The 14,417-nt window shown below is 43.6% G+C and overlaps 1 protein-coding gene across 1 annotated transcript in view; it reads right to left on the bottom strand.

Moving 5' to 3' along the window:
* FBXL5 (F-box and leucine rich repeat protein 5) overlaps positions 1 to 14,417 on the bottom strand; it is a 43,596-nt gene that overhangs the window by 8,970 nt on the left and 20,209 nt on the right. Inside the window, exons 2-8 of the mRNA XM_073647290.1 lie at positions 7,943 to 8,158; positions 7,143 to 7,238; positions 6,132 to 6,318; positions 4,097 to 4,279; positions 2,079 to 2,204; positions 1,739 to 1,893; positions 1,579 to 1,661 (exon numbers count right to left, since the gene is read on the bottom strand). Of these exons, the coding sequence (XP_073503391.1) occupies positions 1,579 to 1,661; positions 1,739 to 1,893; positions 2,079 to 2,204; positions 4,097 to 4,279; positions 6,132 to 6,318; positions 7,143 to 7,238; positions 7,943 to 8,158 (1,046 nt within the window). The remainder of the gene's footprint in view (positions 1 to 1,578; positions 1,662 to 1,738; positions 1,894 to 2,078; positions 2,205 to 4,096; positions 4,280 to 6,131; positions 6,319 to 7,142; positions 7,239 to 7,942; positions 8,159 to 14,417) is intronic.

The following is a 14,417-nucleotide window of genomic DNA, read 5'->3' as shown; positions in this document are numbered from 1 at the left end:
GCCCCCACCCACAGCACAGCTTTCTGCACTGTATTATGACAGCTGCTTATCACTGCTGGGGCGGAGGCATAGGGAAGCTAGTCCAGCAGTGATAATCTCCTGCTGATAAAACACTGATTGTATTGAAACAACAGCACACAGCATAATGTGACATCACTGTAGTTAGAGTCTCTGCCCCTGCCTCATGCTGCCCACAGTTTACATAATGTTTGTATTAATCTGCTACATCTGTAAGCCAGGCCAGTGGGATTAAGAGGGACAGAAGTTTTGTGTGCTCAGTTTTTTTTTTAGAGCTCCCATAGAAATTAATGGAGAAAGGTATGCAGGTCTTCCTTTCTAGACAGTGCCCGGACCCTGTTCTCAAAACTGTTCCAGGCCCCAGTCGTGGGTCCTGCACCTATCAGACATTTATGGTGCATGATGTGCCATAAACGTGCCTTTATTGTCTAACTTGCCTTCTGACCTCTAGAAAGAAGGGCTTTCCAGCCTACTGCCGAGGATAGAGCACCACAGACCCTTTACTTTAAACACCATTCATGGTCTCAGCAATAAAAAAAGAATCTAAAAAGCTATAAAACACGCATATTGTATGGCCATCTGAAAGCAGTCGTCAAAAACTATCCAGATATTACACAGCAGTGTCCTTTTGTGTATCTAACGTCACAAGGTAAATGTTCACGTTCATTGTGAACCAGTAGGAGACATGATATGATCCTAAGAGCCACATATGATGACATAGTAGAGACCTGTAGAAAAAATAGTATGAGATTTGCAGAAGAAATTTCTGCACCAAAAACGCATCTCTTGGCAGGAAAAACACTGAGTAAAATAGGAGCGGATTTTTGACACGTTTTTTGTCCCATTCATTTGAATGCGTGAAAAAAACTGAAATGATTGACAAGCTGGAGATGTGAAAAAGCAAGGGAAATAAATAAGCAGCGTGTGTAGATTTCAGAAATCCCATTCACTTTGCTGGTACTGTAAACTGCAGCATTTTTCGGTGCAGAATTTTCTGATGCAAATACTTAAAGCACCACTCGTGGTTTTTTTATTGCTCCTCTGGAGTGGAGATTTAAATGTTAGTCCCCTGTCTGATATTCACCTTCCGGAATTTTCACCAGTTTTCAACACTGCTCACGTCGGCGAAAAGTGATCTGCTGGATCACTCCAGGGTTTCATGGAGCTGCGCGGAGGTCACATTACAATACAAGTCTATGAGAGATTCGTTATGTCTCCCAAAGACTTGCATTGCGCTTAAGTGACGTAGCTTCTGACTTCCAGCCAGTCAGAAGTTAAGGGAACGGGATGGTGTGGGGGGACAGAAGCGGCATCGAAAAAATTGTGAAGACGCCAGAGGGTGAGTATAAGACTGGGGGCAGGAGGCTTACATTTAAAGCGCCACTCCAGCGCTAAAAAAAAAAAAAATGCTGGAGTGGTGCTTTAATGTGTGCACATACCCTAAGTTGTTAGCTGTTCAGAAGTATCACAGAGGCTTACAGGACACATAAAACGCACTTAGGAGATTTTCCCTTTGAACATAAACAGTGAGGATTTCTTTCTTGTAATACATTGACGTACCCATCAAAGGCAGAGTCTGAAACGTCCGTCTGAGTAAGATCCAGGTGTTCTAAATTGGGGCAAAACTCCAGCATCTGACGGATCTAATAAAGCAAAACTCCAATTATAGCATATGCCTGAGCGATTAATCCCAGGAAATCGCCATCAGGGATGGTCCTACCATTTTGCTGCTCACTGCCGAACTGTAGGCAAGTACGAGGGTCTTCACTGAGTGACCAACATGGGGGAGAACATTCTGGATTAATCCTTGCAGCAGCTCCTTTTCTTGCTGTGCCACGCTTATGGATGAAGAATACCCATCATCTTCAGGCTCCTCTGTAGCGAAAAGAAGCATTTGATGAATAAAGATGTGAGAAAGCCTTCTCTAGCTAGTTTCACGCCTAGTGCAAGGTGGACAGGTCACAATGAGCATAAGCCGCTAAAGAAGGTCAAATCCTTTTTTTGGTGGCTTCAGCTGGGCCATATAGTATGTGGTAGTTCATTCATTTACATGAGACTACCTGACTCATCAATGTCGGCATCCTCGTCCCACTCCTGATATGCACGACTCTCGTCCTTCCTACTGGACACCCAGTCCTCATCTGGCTCCGGGTCCAGGTGAGCAGCTGCCCCATTGTACCAGTTCCCTATAAAAAGACACTTATCACAATGCAAAAAGGGAAAATAAAAGGTGGCACGTGCATCAACCTGAAGACAAGGTAACTATGAAAAGGCATGAACAAGCAATATATTGTTCCCACTGTGTCACACAACTGGGAAACACAATGCAAGCGAAGATGGAATAACGCTGGTGTCCATTACAGAGACACACGACACGTCCTATGTAATTATTCACCCAGATGCTAAATGTAGTCAGACAAATACTGGGCGTCACAGAGCAGTGGTGATAAAAGCCTGATCCACATACATAGTATGTGTGCAATTATCAAGTCTGAAAGCTGGCATTATATATGAGATGGCAGTGCCAGGTAGAGGCAGACAGCCCTGGCAGCAGACAGCGGATTAGGCATATTCTGTATATTCCAGCCAGAACTGTGGAGTCGGAGTCGGTGCCCATTTTGGTGGAGTCGGTGTCGGTATAAAATGGACCGACTCCTAAAATATATAATAAATTGGGTGCAGTAGTTCAATGCAGTTTGTGGGGAATATCTTTTTATAAGAATTTGGGAATGTTATGAAATGTCCTATAAATGTCAGTGCTATTCCTGTTCTAAGGGTCTAGACTTTTAGCTGAGAAAAATGAGTCCTACCATAAAATTATCACTTAAACATGAGCCGTGTATGAGGGAGTCGGAGTCGTGAAGTGTTGGTCGGTGTCATGGAAATTGAGGACTCGGAGTCGAAGGTTTGGCTTACCGACTCCACAGCCCTGATTCCAGCAGTGCTGCCTCCATACACGTTACATCAGGCCACGGCACAGACCCTGACATTTATCTAATGCCAGTTTTAGCCGTGATGCTGCAAAAATACAGTGAAAAGCAGGAAAGGGAGAACTGAAAAATCTGATGGTTTTCCCCACTTAGGTTTTTTTTTGTTTTTTTTTACGTACCTGAACAGCAGAGGAGAAGCCATCTGACTACAATATTGCAAGACATTATATAATAGTTATCTCCAAAGACAAAGAGTTAATGTCATGAAATGCCATACTGGAAGGGCAGGGGGTATGGCGAAAAACGTCTCAGATGTATATTAAAGGGGTGTTCCAGTGCTACACATTTATATGCATGTCTGATAGATACAGATCTGGGACTTGCACTGATCTGCTGAGTGGGCGCCTGTGATCTCGGTTTTCCCTGATGAAGAAGCTAATGGTGACTGCGTCCAGGTGGAGAGTGAATGCAGAGGTGGCTGGACATGTGTGCGACTCTCCAATCACTTATGTGGCAGATTAGGGCAGCACGGTGGCTTAGTGGTTAGCACTGTAGTCTTGCAGCGCTGGGGTCCCGAGTTAAAATCCCACCAAGAACAACATCTGCGAGGAGTTTGTATGTTCTCCCTGTGTTTGTGTGGGTTTCCCCTGGGTTCTCGTTTCCTCCCACACTCCAAAAACATACCGATAGGGAATATAGAGTGTGAGCCCCAATGGGGACAGTCATGATGATATCTGTAAAGCGCTGTCGAATTTATGGCGCTATATAAGTGAGTAAAATAAAAAAAATGGTTAGCCGAGCAGGTTGCACATGTCCGTCCTCTACACTTGTGCTCCAATTTTGGAGATAGGTGCAGTGTCCAGAGGTGGAACCAACATCTACAAGTCATGAATGTCTAAGATTGGAAGAGGTCTTTAAGCAATGTGTACTGTGATATCGATAGTCTTGATGAAAGCTACAACTTATAATCTGTCCCTGGGTTGACAAGTGTGCAATTCATGACTCCGGAGCTTGTACTAAGCACAGTGGCAGGGGGCCGGGGCATCTACTAGTGCCAGAATCCCGTGGCATCATTTTAAGTAGATGGATGTGTTCTTCCTTTGACCAGTGGAGAAACATGGCGCCCTCCTAATAGCAGTGAGACTCACCTCGTGCCCAAAGCACAGGATACAGATGTTTCCAGAGAGATCCAGCCTTTGCCAGCTGTGCCCATTTACTGTTTACTTGGCTACAACGACACAGCTCCTGCGGATTAAGGTAACTAAAAATTTTCAGCATTACCTCCGGAGGAAGATGACAAACGGATGTTGCGCTCGGCTGAGCAGCTGGCTCTATAAGAAGAGGAGAAGATCACAAATGGTTCCGAGCGTACTGCCGGCATACAGTCCCATCACCTCCCATATAACTGCGCTGGAAAGTATCAGGACAAGGACAATGTAAAGCTAGTAGATAGGAAATGTGCCCGTATGTACCAGCGGACGGCAGAAGGATTGAGGGCTACACACAGACTGTACAGAAAGGCAACCCTTGTGTCAGCCCATAGGATACAGCAGTCAGATGGCCAGCTACTGAAGCTGAGGACAGGAGTAAAGCTGCGCTCACATTCTGAATTGCAATTTAGGAAACTACGAGAAACTTTTACAAATCATCATTGCTTAAAGACGACCCGTCACCTGCCATAAATAAAAACGTAAAATAACCTGGCACTCAATTGACATCGGAGTTATTATTTATGAAAGAATTTTTAATAATAAATTGCAGTACAACATGCAGATGTTTCGGTCACAAGGACCTTCATCGGTGTACAAGTTTATTATGTTGGAAGGAGTAAGGCTGTGGCCGGGTAAGGCACAGAGTACTGTGGGATGCAGAGTCCAAGTGCAGCCGTATGGGGAGAGGAACACGGCATCCACCGTTAGTTCTGGTCAGGCTCTGTGCCATACCCGGCCACAGCCTTACTCCTTCCAACATAATAAACTTGTACACCGATGAAGGTCCTTGTGACCGAAACATCTGCATGTTGTACTGCAATTTATTATTAAAAATTCTTTCATAAATAATAACTCCGATGTCAATTGAGTGCCAGGTTATTTTACGTTTACACTACGGGCTTGCAACCCTACCTGAGCACCTCTACCACCCCAGGAGTGCGGTAATTTACATATCTGCCATAAATATGTCATTTTTTTACCTGGTGTAAATCCGAGGTTCTTGTGAACCTGATGTTCTCTCTTTTGTCCCAGAGATATAAACCTCTCTTCCCTTTATATAAATTTAGTCTTTTTTTTTTTTTTGCCAAGGAGTCGTGTTCAAAAAGAAGACGGACACGCCCAATCGGACAAAAAGACTAAACTTACAGACAGAGAAGAAGAGGGGAAGATATCTGAAAAAATAGAGCGGAGCGGGAACAAAAGAAAAACCATGCAGGGGCGCGCAAGGCAGAAGTTTTGAAAAGTGCCATTGACAAGGCCTAAGAAAAGGAAGGTAGATGACAAGGTGCTAGATGAGGAGAGAGGAAAAAATGATGGACACAGAGGTTGTCGGTGTCCAGTTTAAGAGCCCAAACTTGTATACAAGTTACTATTCTTAATGTGCCCGTCTGAATATTCACAGCATAGGGCAGCTTTTGGCCATGTGACATGAAGATCACAATTTTACAGTGCTAAATCAGAACTAATGAAGTGAATGTGGTTATGATGAAACTGGCCGGTTTGTATTTTTGCAACTGTTGCATCACGCTTCCCTGAATGTCGCAACTGGCACTGCAGTAAGGCAAACTTGTGTTGCAAGGCCAAAAATCACACTGGAGATCTAGCCTTAAAGGCGTTTTACCAAGAAACACATTGGTCACCTGTCCACAGGAGAGCTGGTAACAGATGGCTGGAGACCCCACCACAAGGACCCCTAGGGACATCTGTATGGGCATTCCCAGCTGCAGCTCCCATGGCACAGACGAGGATAGCCTACCATCTCTACTCAACAACTTTGCTCAGTTTCAAAAGCAATGAACGGAGCGGAAGCAGTGATATACAATCATGCTGCACCATTCACTTATGACTGCAGAAGGAACTGAGGAATAGGACCGCCAGCAATCTGACATTTACCTCACTTGTGGATTGACAATATGTTTTTTTGTGGGAAGACTCTTTTAATAGCAATAAGCACACTGGCAGTAGGCCTTACCCTCCTCCGACTTTTCATCCACGGAATACTTGAGCACTTTCTGAAGCTCCTCGGCCTCATTCCAGAGACTCAGCCCTCTGAGAAGCTCTGTGGGGTCTTTCTGGGAGCAATGCTGAGCGATCACCATCTTTTTAATGTCCTTGAGCTCATCATAAGTAAAGTACTCCATCAACATTGGCTGAAAAACCTAAGAGAATGCTTGTTTAGTCTATATTTACATATCTCATGAAGATACTTAGCTTAAGGAGGACCTAGCACCTGATTTTTTTTTTATTTTTAAGAGAACCTGGACTGACAGAAAGTTCTACCAGCTGCATGACAAAGTCGGCAGCTACTGGGAGGGATAAAGGTCATATTCTCCCGAGTGCCGCACTTTCAGTATTGCAGCCAGGCACCTTCATAACACTATCAACCCATAGGTTAACCCTATATCAACAAGGTAATAGCGTTATACGACCTAACAGGTTCTCTTTAATTTAAACCAAGTTACTCCTCCAATTGGGATTGCAGGAACAGATTTTTTTTTCCTTTGTGCTCCCCTGTTCCTAAGTTGTGACCCCTGATAATAAAGACGCAAATTTTCCCTTTAACCAACTGGACATATACAGCAGAAAAAAAACACTGATTCTCAAACTTTTTTTTTTTTTTTTTCCTTGAACCTTCTGTTTTAAATTTATGCCCCTCGGTAACCAACTGGATGAATACTACAGAACTTCAGACACCGAGATGAAAAAGCAAATGCCCATAAAGAAGTTCTTTGGTACATGCCCAGCTGCTTAAAGGGAAATATTCATTGTTGTTACCTGGGGCATAACTTTGAAAAAGAATGGCACACCAAAAAAAAAAATTGCAGAATTAATGGAGCAGGACCAAATTGGAGGAAGAAATTGGTTTAAATAGAAAGTATCAATTGAAAAGACCTCTGAGGGTGTCTAAGAATGAAAAGTTAGGACTGGTGACCTTCCATCTACACGTAGGGACAGTGGCTGTATCCGAGCACGGATCACTCACCTCCTCTTCCTCCTTCATATGAGGGATGAAGTCGCTGGTGAAAGCCTCCAACCTCTCCTTCAGCTGTTGGGCATAGTTCAGCTGCTCATATTCATCCTGAGAGCGCAGAACAAAGAGTCACAGAAGACATTTTATGTGCGGCGTATAAACTGATTTAAAGCACAAACTTGTCAGCGCAGCAAAAAGTAGTTAACTTTTACAAGTGACATCAGATGTCAGCAGGGTTGAATATTCACGGTGAGGAAATCTCTTCCAGGATGGGGCTGTCACAACTTCTGCACAATCTCACACTTTCTTAATATGTTGGAAGAAAGCAAGTGACAACACCATTGTCTCCGAACATGAGCTGACAAAAATGATGGGGGTTAATTTATTTATGAATCCAGAATTAAGGAACTTTCCATGGTTGTTTTTTCATTTCAGACCCAAAATGTTTTAATGCTGAAGTTGCCCGAACATATGACAGACTATTCCCATCCACATTTGCATCTCCCACCACCTTTATATAGGTCACGGACAAATCTACTAGGTAATGAAAGAAAATGCAATTATAACTGTTAGCTGACTGATTTACTGATTGAATAAAACTGATCCTTCGTTCTCAGAAATTTCCAGAAGTTCTCTATAAATGATGAGACAAAGTTTGGCAAGTGTGGCCAAATCTCCATGCCAAACAGCGCGATGGGGACTCCATTCTCCAGAAAAAGGTCCTATCCTAGAAAAATGTCCCTGATGCGACGGCCCCTTGAATTCTGCACGCATGGTTGTGCCGTACAGTCTGCCCACCATAGAAAGCTTACCTTGACATTTTTCAGCCCCTTCTCAAAGAGGACGAGCATCTCGGAGAGCTTGTTGTCGGAGTGTACGTTGTACACGGTCTGGCTGCGTTGCTGTAACAGGCCGATGATGCACTCGTTCTCGATCTGCTCGTGCATTTTGAACTCCTTGAAGGTCTCATACAAGGACTGTAGCAGGGCCCGGAAGTCATTATTGTTGGAAAAATTGGTCTTGGAAAGCTGTGTGAGGAGCAAAACCAGTACGTTAGTGTTCATTTAAGACAAGAAATGTAGAAAGAATAAATAACACAAAATAAGACTGATCCAATTAATACAACCCTAAGGAAGCCAGTGGATATCAAGAAGAGTGTAACCTATGGCACAAATAAGCAGCCTCATAATAAGAGATATGTCACACACCAGGCCGTGTGATGAAAGTCCCATAGGCGATTACATCAGCTTCCCCAAAATTACAGAAAGAACTAATGATTGACAGAAGAAATGCTACAATTATTTATTTAAGGTGGTTGCAGAGTCTAAGATGGTGAACGGATTGTAGCAAGATTTGCAATAAAAAAAGGATCTAAAAACTCCTTATACCATCTTTTTAGATACATAGTACATACATTTCACAGTCTAAATTCTAAACAAACCCAAGAGCACATTTTGGGTTTTTTAGGCTACGTCCCCATGGTCAGGAAGCAGCAGTGATAATGCCCCGTCTCATGCTGCACATAACACATCTGCATCTCTGGCTGCTATGGGCATAAAAGGGGACAAACTTATGGTGTGGCCCCCATGCTCCCCTGACCTCAACCCCATTGAGAACCTCTGGAGCATCATCAAAAGGAGTGTCTATGATGGCGGGAGGCAGTTCACATCTAAGCAACAGCTCTGGGAGGGTATTCTGTCCTCATGCAAAACAATTGAAGCAGAAACCATCCAAAACCTGACAAATTCAATGGACGAGAGAGTTCAGAAGCTCCTTTCGAACAAGGGGTCCTATATGCAAATGTTACATCACCTAGAATAAAGTTTTGAGTTGAAAACTGTTTGATTTCAGTTTGTAATAACCTGCTAATGCTTATAATTTCAAAAATGACCATTTTTTGTTCTTTATTAAAATGAAAAGGTTGAAAACTCTGCTGTGCATAATAATTTGGAACATGCATTTTGAGTGCAGTTTGAGTGTTTTATTTTTTTTTTAAAAGATACTGTTATCATAGGCAGTTTGTACAAAAACCTTTCAATTGTACTCTAATAGTTATTTGACTGGAAAATTACAATGACTGCAATTCATATAGGTAATTTGGGAAAATCTGAGAAAATATTATTTGCATAATAATTTGGAACACAGTGTAAAAGCAGAGTGTGCATGGGATTCCTATAAATCCCATCCACTGTGCTTGTAATGTACAACGCAACGGTTTGGACGCAGCACAGATGAGCTGCAACCAAACTGCTGCTGCTCCTGATGATGGGCACGTACCCAAAGGTGATTGAGAGAAACCAGCACAAACCCAAGGGGAACATGCAAGCTGCTTTTGGTTGGATTTCAACTTGGGAGCTCAGTGCTGCAAGACAACATACTACCCTAGTATAAGAGTAGTGAGCTGATCAATAAGGTCTGGCTTAGCTAACCTTAAAGGGGTTGTCCAGGCTTGGGTTTCAAGTCTGCAGACACTATATAGGACAGCAGACTTCTGAATACTCGCAGCGCGCACAGTCAGGAGATCGTGTGACCCCAAGCATGTGATTCCGGCCACATTTCCGACTAGACATGTCTGGCCTTGCTCTATTCTCTTGTACTGATGTATAAATCGCATACTTAAGGTCACGCGCCCACCTGCTCTGGTAACCGGAGAATCCTGCCAGTGCGTAATGTGCTAACTGTGTGGATTCACATGTCTGCGGTAACAGAGTGTCAGCAGACTTGAAGCCCAAGACTGGACAACCCCTTTAAGATAAGCAAAGGCAGACCTTATTGATCAGCTCACCACTCTTATATTAGGGTAGTATGTTGTCTTGCAGCACTGAGGTCCCAAGTTAAAATAAACACCAAGCCTGGACAACTGCTTTATCAGCGATCATCAGAAAATTACCTACTGTTTAAATCAGGTTTGTATGTTAAATGTTTGTTCCCCCCACCTGATGATTACTACCTATGCTAACACTCAAAATCTTGCAAATTTCAGAATGACCACCAGAAATTTTTAGACTAAGGCTATGTGCCCACGATGCAGAAATGCTCCGGATTTGTTCCTGAGCGTTTCTGCATCTCCCTGGCAGAAAAAACCCATGCGGATTGTACATGCGGATTGTACATGCGGATTTTACATGAGTTTTCCTGCCAGGGACATGCGGATGTGAAGTGTTCTTCACATGCATTTCCACATGTGGGTTGACAAGCGCTTTCCAAGCGATTTTAGCATCACTTGGAAAGTGCTTGACAACTTGGTCACACTATATAAATCCATGCAACCGGCATGGATTTATATAGTGTGACCATAAAAGAAGGGTAAAAAATAAATATATTATACTTACCTTCTGATGGCCCCCAATGTCCTTGTCTTGGCTTGCCAGCAGCTCGCGGTAGACTAAAGGACCTGCCGACGTCAGAGGTCGCGTGACCCGTCACATGACTAAATTACGTCACCGCAGGTCCTTTAGTCCACCGCGATCTGCCGGCAAGCCAAGACATGGCACAGACACCGGGGGCCATCAGAAGGTAAGTATAATGTATATTTTATTCTTTTTTTTTTTTTACATGTTCTATGGTACCCGGGTCCGGAGGAGAGTCTCCTCTTCTCTAGACCCGGGTACCATCCTCACATTGAAACGCATGGATTCCGCATGTACAGATGCAGTGATGCGGATTTCATGCGTTCCAATGCAAGTCAATGGCAGCGAAAACGCAGCACTTCCGCAAAATAATAGGTAGTGCTGCGGATTTTTCAGCAATTGTAATCCGCAGCATGTGCACAGCACACGTGGATTATCATTGGGGAACATGGCAGGCCTTCTACCAAGAGTTTAGGCAGCGGAATTGCCGCTGCGGAAATGCTTAAAAAACGCATCGTGGGCACACAGCCTAACTTCCTGCTTTTTAAAAAGACAACACATGTACATAGCCACTATATCTTTTATATTATCTATCTATCTTGTAAGTCCTATCTTTTGTATTAAGGCATTATTGAGAGGGGAGGGAAGTAGGGTAAGCTGTGACATGTGATTGGTGACCAATGTGTCATCATCTGTGTACAGAGGCCATCTGCCTCTGATAGAGAGCCTGATGAAAACTGTTTCTGAAAGGTGAAAAAAGTGGAAGTCTAAAATAGCCCCAGTGGCCACTGAGAAAATAGCAAGATTTCTATTTTTTTCATAGAAAAATATTTAGATTTGAGAGTCCTCAGTGGTTGATACCTTTTAATGGCTAACTGATGTTCAGTTAGCCATTAAAAGGTATCAACCACTGAGGACTCTCAAATCTAAATATTTTTCTATCTACTGGCTAACACGCTACAAGAATATATTTTTTTTTCATAAAAGATCGGGATATGAAAAAAAAAACAAAAAAAAACTTTTGTGATGACACATTCCCTTTTAGCGATCTGCAGTTCTTGCCTGGGAAGCTACATCTGGCTACATAAATAATGTAGGATTACATGGCAGCCATTGAAATAATGAGATGACGTGGGAGTCTTCCTGAACCAGACATTCTCCATCAGCGTGGAGGAGGCTACCTCTTTAAACCAGCAGTCCAGAAACGGCCACAAACATAGGAACCAATCTGACATATACAAAAGGAAATCATAACCTACACAGATATCAGCTACTCCAAGAACTTGGGCGCCAAAAGCAAACTTCTGCAAATAAATGTAAGGAGGTTGCCGATGTCACATTGGGCAGAAGAGAGGCAGCAGTCATGGCGGGATGCTGCTGTATGTGGCCAGGACAGATGCACTGGGAGTCATCTGAGAACCGGCTAGTTTGTTCTAAGTAACAGGAGGTGATCCTAGTCTGTAGCATTAGGCTGGGGCTACACGGACATGCTTCTCTGACAAGTCGCGCAACCGAAAACATTTATGCGACCTACTGTAGCGCCACTACTTTACAGCTCTGATTGCGCCAAGTTGCGTGCAATCTGCACTGAAGTCTATGGCAAAAGTGTTGAACGCAAATTGTGACCAGCAACAGAAAACCCAACACATTGGGATACATGAGACTGTGTTGTCGTAAGTCAGAAATTGCAACGAGACACCATAAAAAATCATCACATGTAATGTTGCAATGTGTCACTGCCATTTCACATGTGCCATATAGCTCTAGGATACAGTGATCAATCGTGGTCAGGGGCAATCATGTGGTCTTCATTTTGTCAGCACCTTTACAGAATTTAGAGAATAAGTGAGGGTGAAGACGACGCTTTGCCTCTGGCCATTTCATCAGATTTTCAGCAGAGTGTGGTCAGAGTTTCATCAGTTTTTTTTCAATGATGTTAAGAAAAAAAAAAGTTTCTCTACCTTCTCCCATCAGTCAGTAAAAAACAGGCAGCACACGGATGGCATCAGAGAGCTGTCAGATTCTGTCACTGACCCATAGACTTGCATTGGCAATTTTGATTTAACAGTCGGATCAATATAGGACATATCACCGCGAATTAGCACGGACCACTCAGTCCGAGGAAAAAAAATCTGACATGTGAACAGCCCCATAGACTGTCCATGAAAAAAAACATATAGCACTTGTACAAGGAAAGCTGTGAATGAGGCCTAACTGATAGAGATGTAGGGAAAAAAAAACCAAAACCCCCACAAAGTTGAGGCCTGGTAGCCACTTACCAAGCGCACTGGCTCCGGGAATTACCGCGCTCTCAGGGATGCGGCCATTTGTATTCCTCTACCTGGGATTAGCAGGTGTTAGCAGATTTCCAGAGGACGCCTAGTCGAGCAAGTAATGAATGGTATAATGTGCCGCTAGTATAATTACAGCAAGGGCTAATCATGAACACAGACATATCTGGACATGTAGGCATATCTGCAGTTCATGCACAGCCATTAATAATGGGAACTACCCGCACAGTTCTTGCTAGGGAAAGATTAGTGGGTCACGTCCCAGATGTTCACAAACTAACTTTCTTATCTAGTCGCTCATAAAAGCCACAAACTTTTCCGCTGTGTAAAGTTCTTCACCATAATGTGCAAACACTGTGAAGGGCCGGAGGTATTCCTGGAGCCTACAACCTTGGCATGATGCCTGTCCCGTGGAAGACGTGCCTATACACAGTACCCCACGCCTGGTACTCATGCACGCCTGCTGCCACTGAAACCAGCACATTTCCACAGCTTTGTGTATTGGAACAGATAGGGCACACTGGGTTTCTTTTTGCAAACCACGACCAGCCCCATCCTTGGTGGTATTTTGATGCTTTTTAATTTTCACACCCTATTAAGTTGGATGCTAATTTTCATACAGGTCCACATTTAGAGAATAGACACCATTCCCTTTGCATACGTTTCAAGGACTGTCCTCCTTATCATGCAGGAATAATCACATGCTGGATGGACACTTGCGGTGTGTGCACACATACAGTATTTGCAGCACAAAAATCTGCTGCAGATACGGATTTGCTGGCAGGAAAATCGCTGAGTAAAATACACTGCTCAAAATAATAAAGGGAACACTCAGATAACACATCCTAGATCTGAATGAATGAAATATTCTCATTGAATACTTTGTTCTGTCAAAGTTGAATGTGCTGACAACAAAATCACACAAAAATCATCAATGGAAATCAAATTTATTAACCAATGGAGGCCTGGATTTGGAGTCACCCCCAAAATTAAAGTGGAAATACACACTACAGGCTGATCCAACTTTGATGTAATGTCCTTAAAACAAGTCAAAATGAGGCTCAGTATTGTGTGTGGCCTCCACGTGCCTCTATGACCTCCCTACAACGCCTGGGCATGCTCCTGATGAGGGTGAGGATGGTCTCCTGTGGGGTCTCCTCCCAGACCTGGACTAAAGCATCCGCCAACTCCTGGACAGTCTGTGGTGCAACGTGACGTTGGTGGATGGAGGGAGACATGATGTCCCAGATGTGCTCAATCGGATTCAGGTCTGTCTTCCTGGTAGCGCCTCCAGCCTCTGGACACTACGCTGACAGACACAGCAAACCTTCTTGCCACAGCTCGCATTGATGTGCCATCTTGGATGAGCTGAACTACCTAAGCAACTTCTGTGGGTTGTACAGTCCATCTCATGCTACCACGAGTGTGAAAGCACAACCAACATTCAAAAGTGACAAAAACATCAGCCAGAAAGCATTGGTACTGAGATGTGGTCTGTGGTCCCCACCTGCAGAACCACTCCTTTATTGAGGGTGTCTTGATAATTGCCAATAATTTCCATCTATTGTCTATTCCTTTTGCACAACAGCATGTGAAATTGATTTTCAATCAGTGTTGCTTCCTAAGTGGACAGTTTGATTTCACAG

The sequence above is a fragment of the Phyllobates terribilis genome, unplaced genomic scaffold (genome assembly GCF_046119375.1).
Source record: "Phyllobates terribilis strain yellow unplaced genomic scaffold, ASM4611937v1 Scaffold_1__5_contigs__length_1240528914, whole genome shotgun sequence".
NCBI lineage: Eukaryota > Metazoa > Chordata > Amphibia > Anura > Dendrobatidae > Phyllobates > Phyllobates terribilis.
The sequence above is the reverse complement of the archived record's forward strand: the minus strand, read 5'-3'. Positions and strand labels throughout refer to the sequence as shown.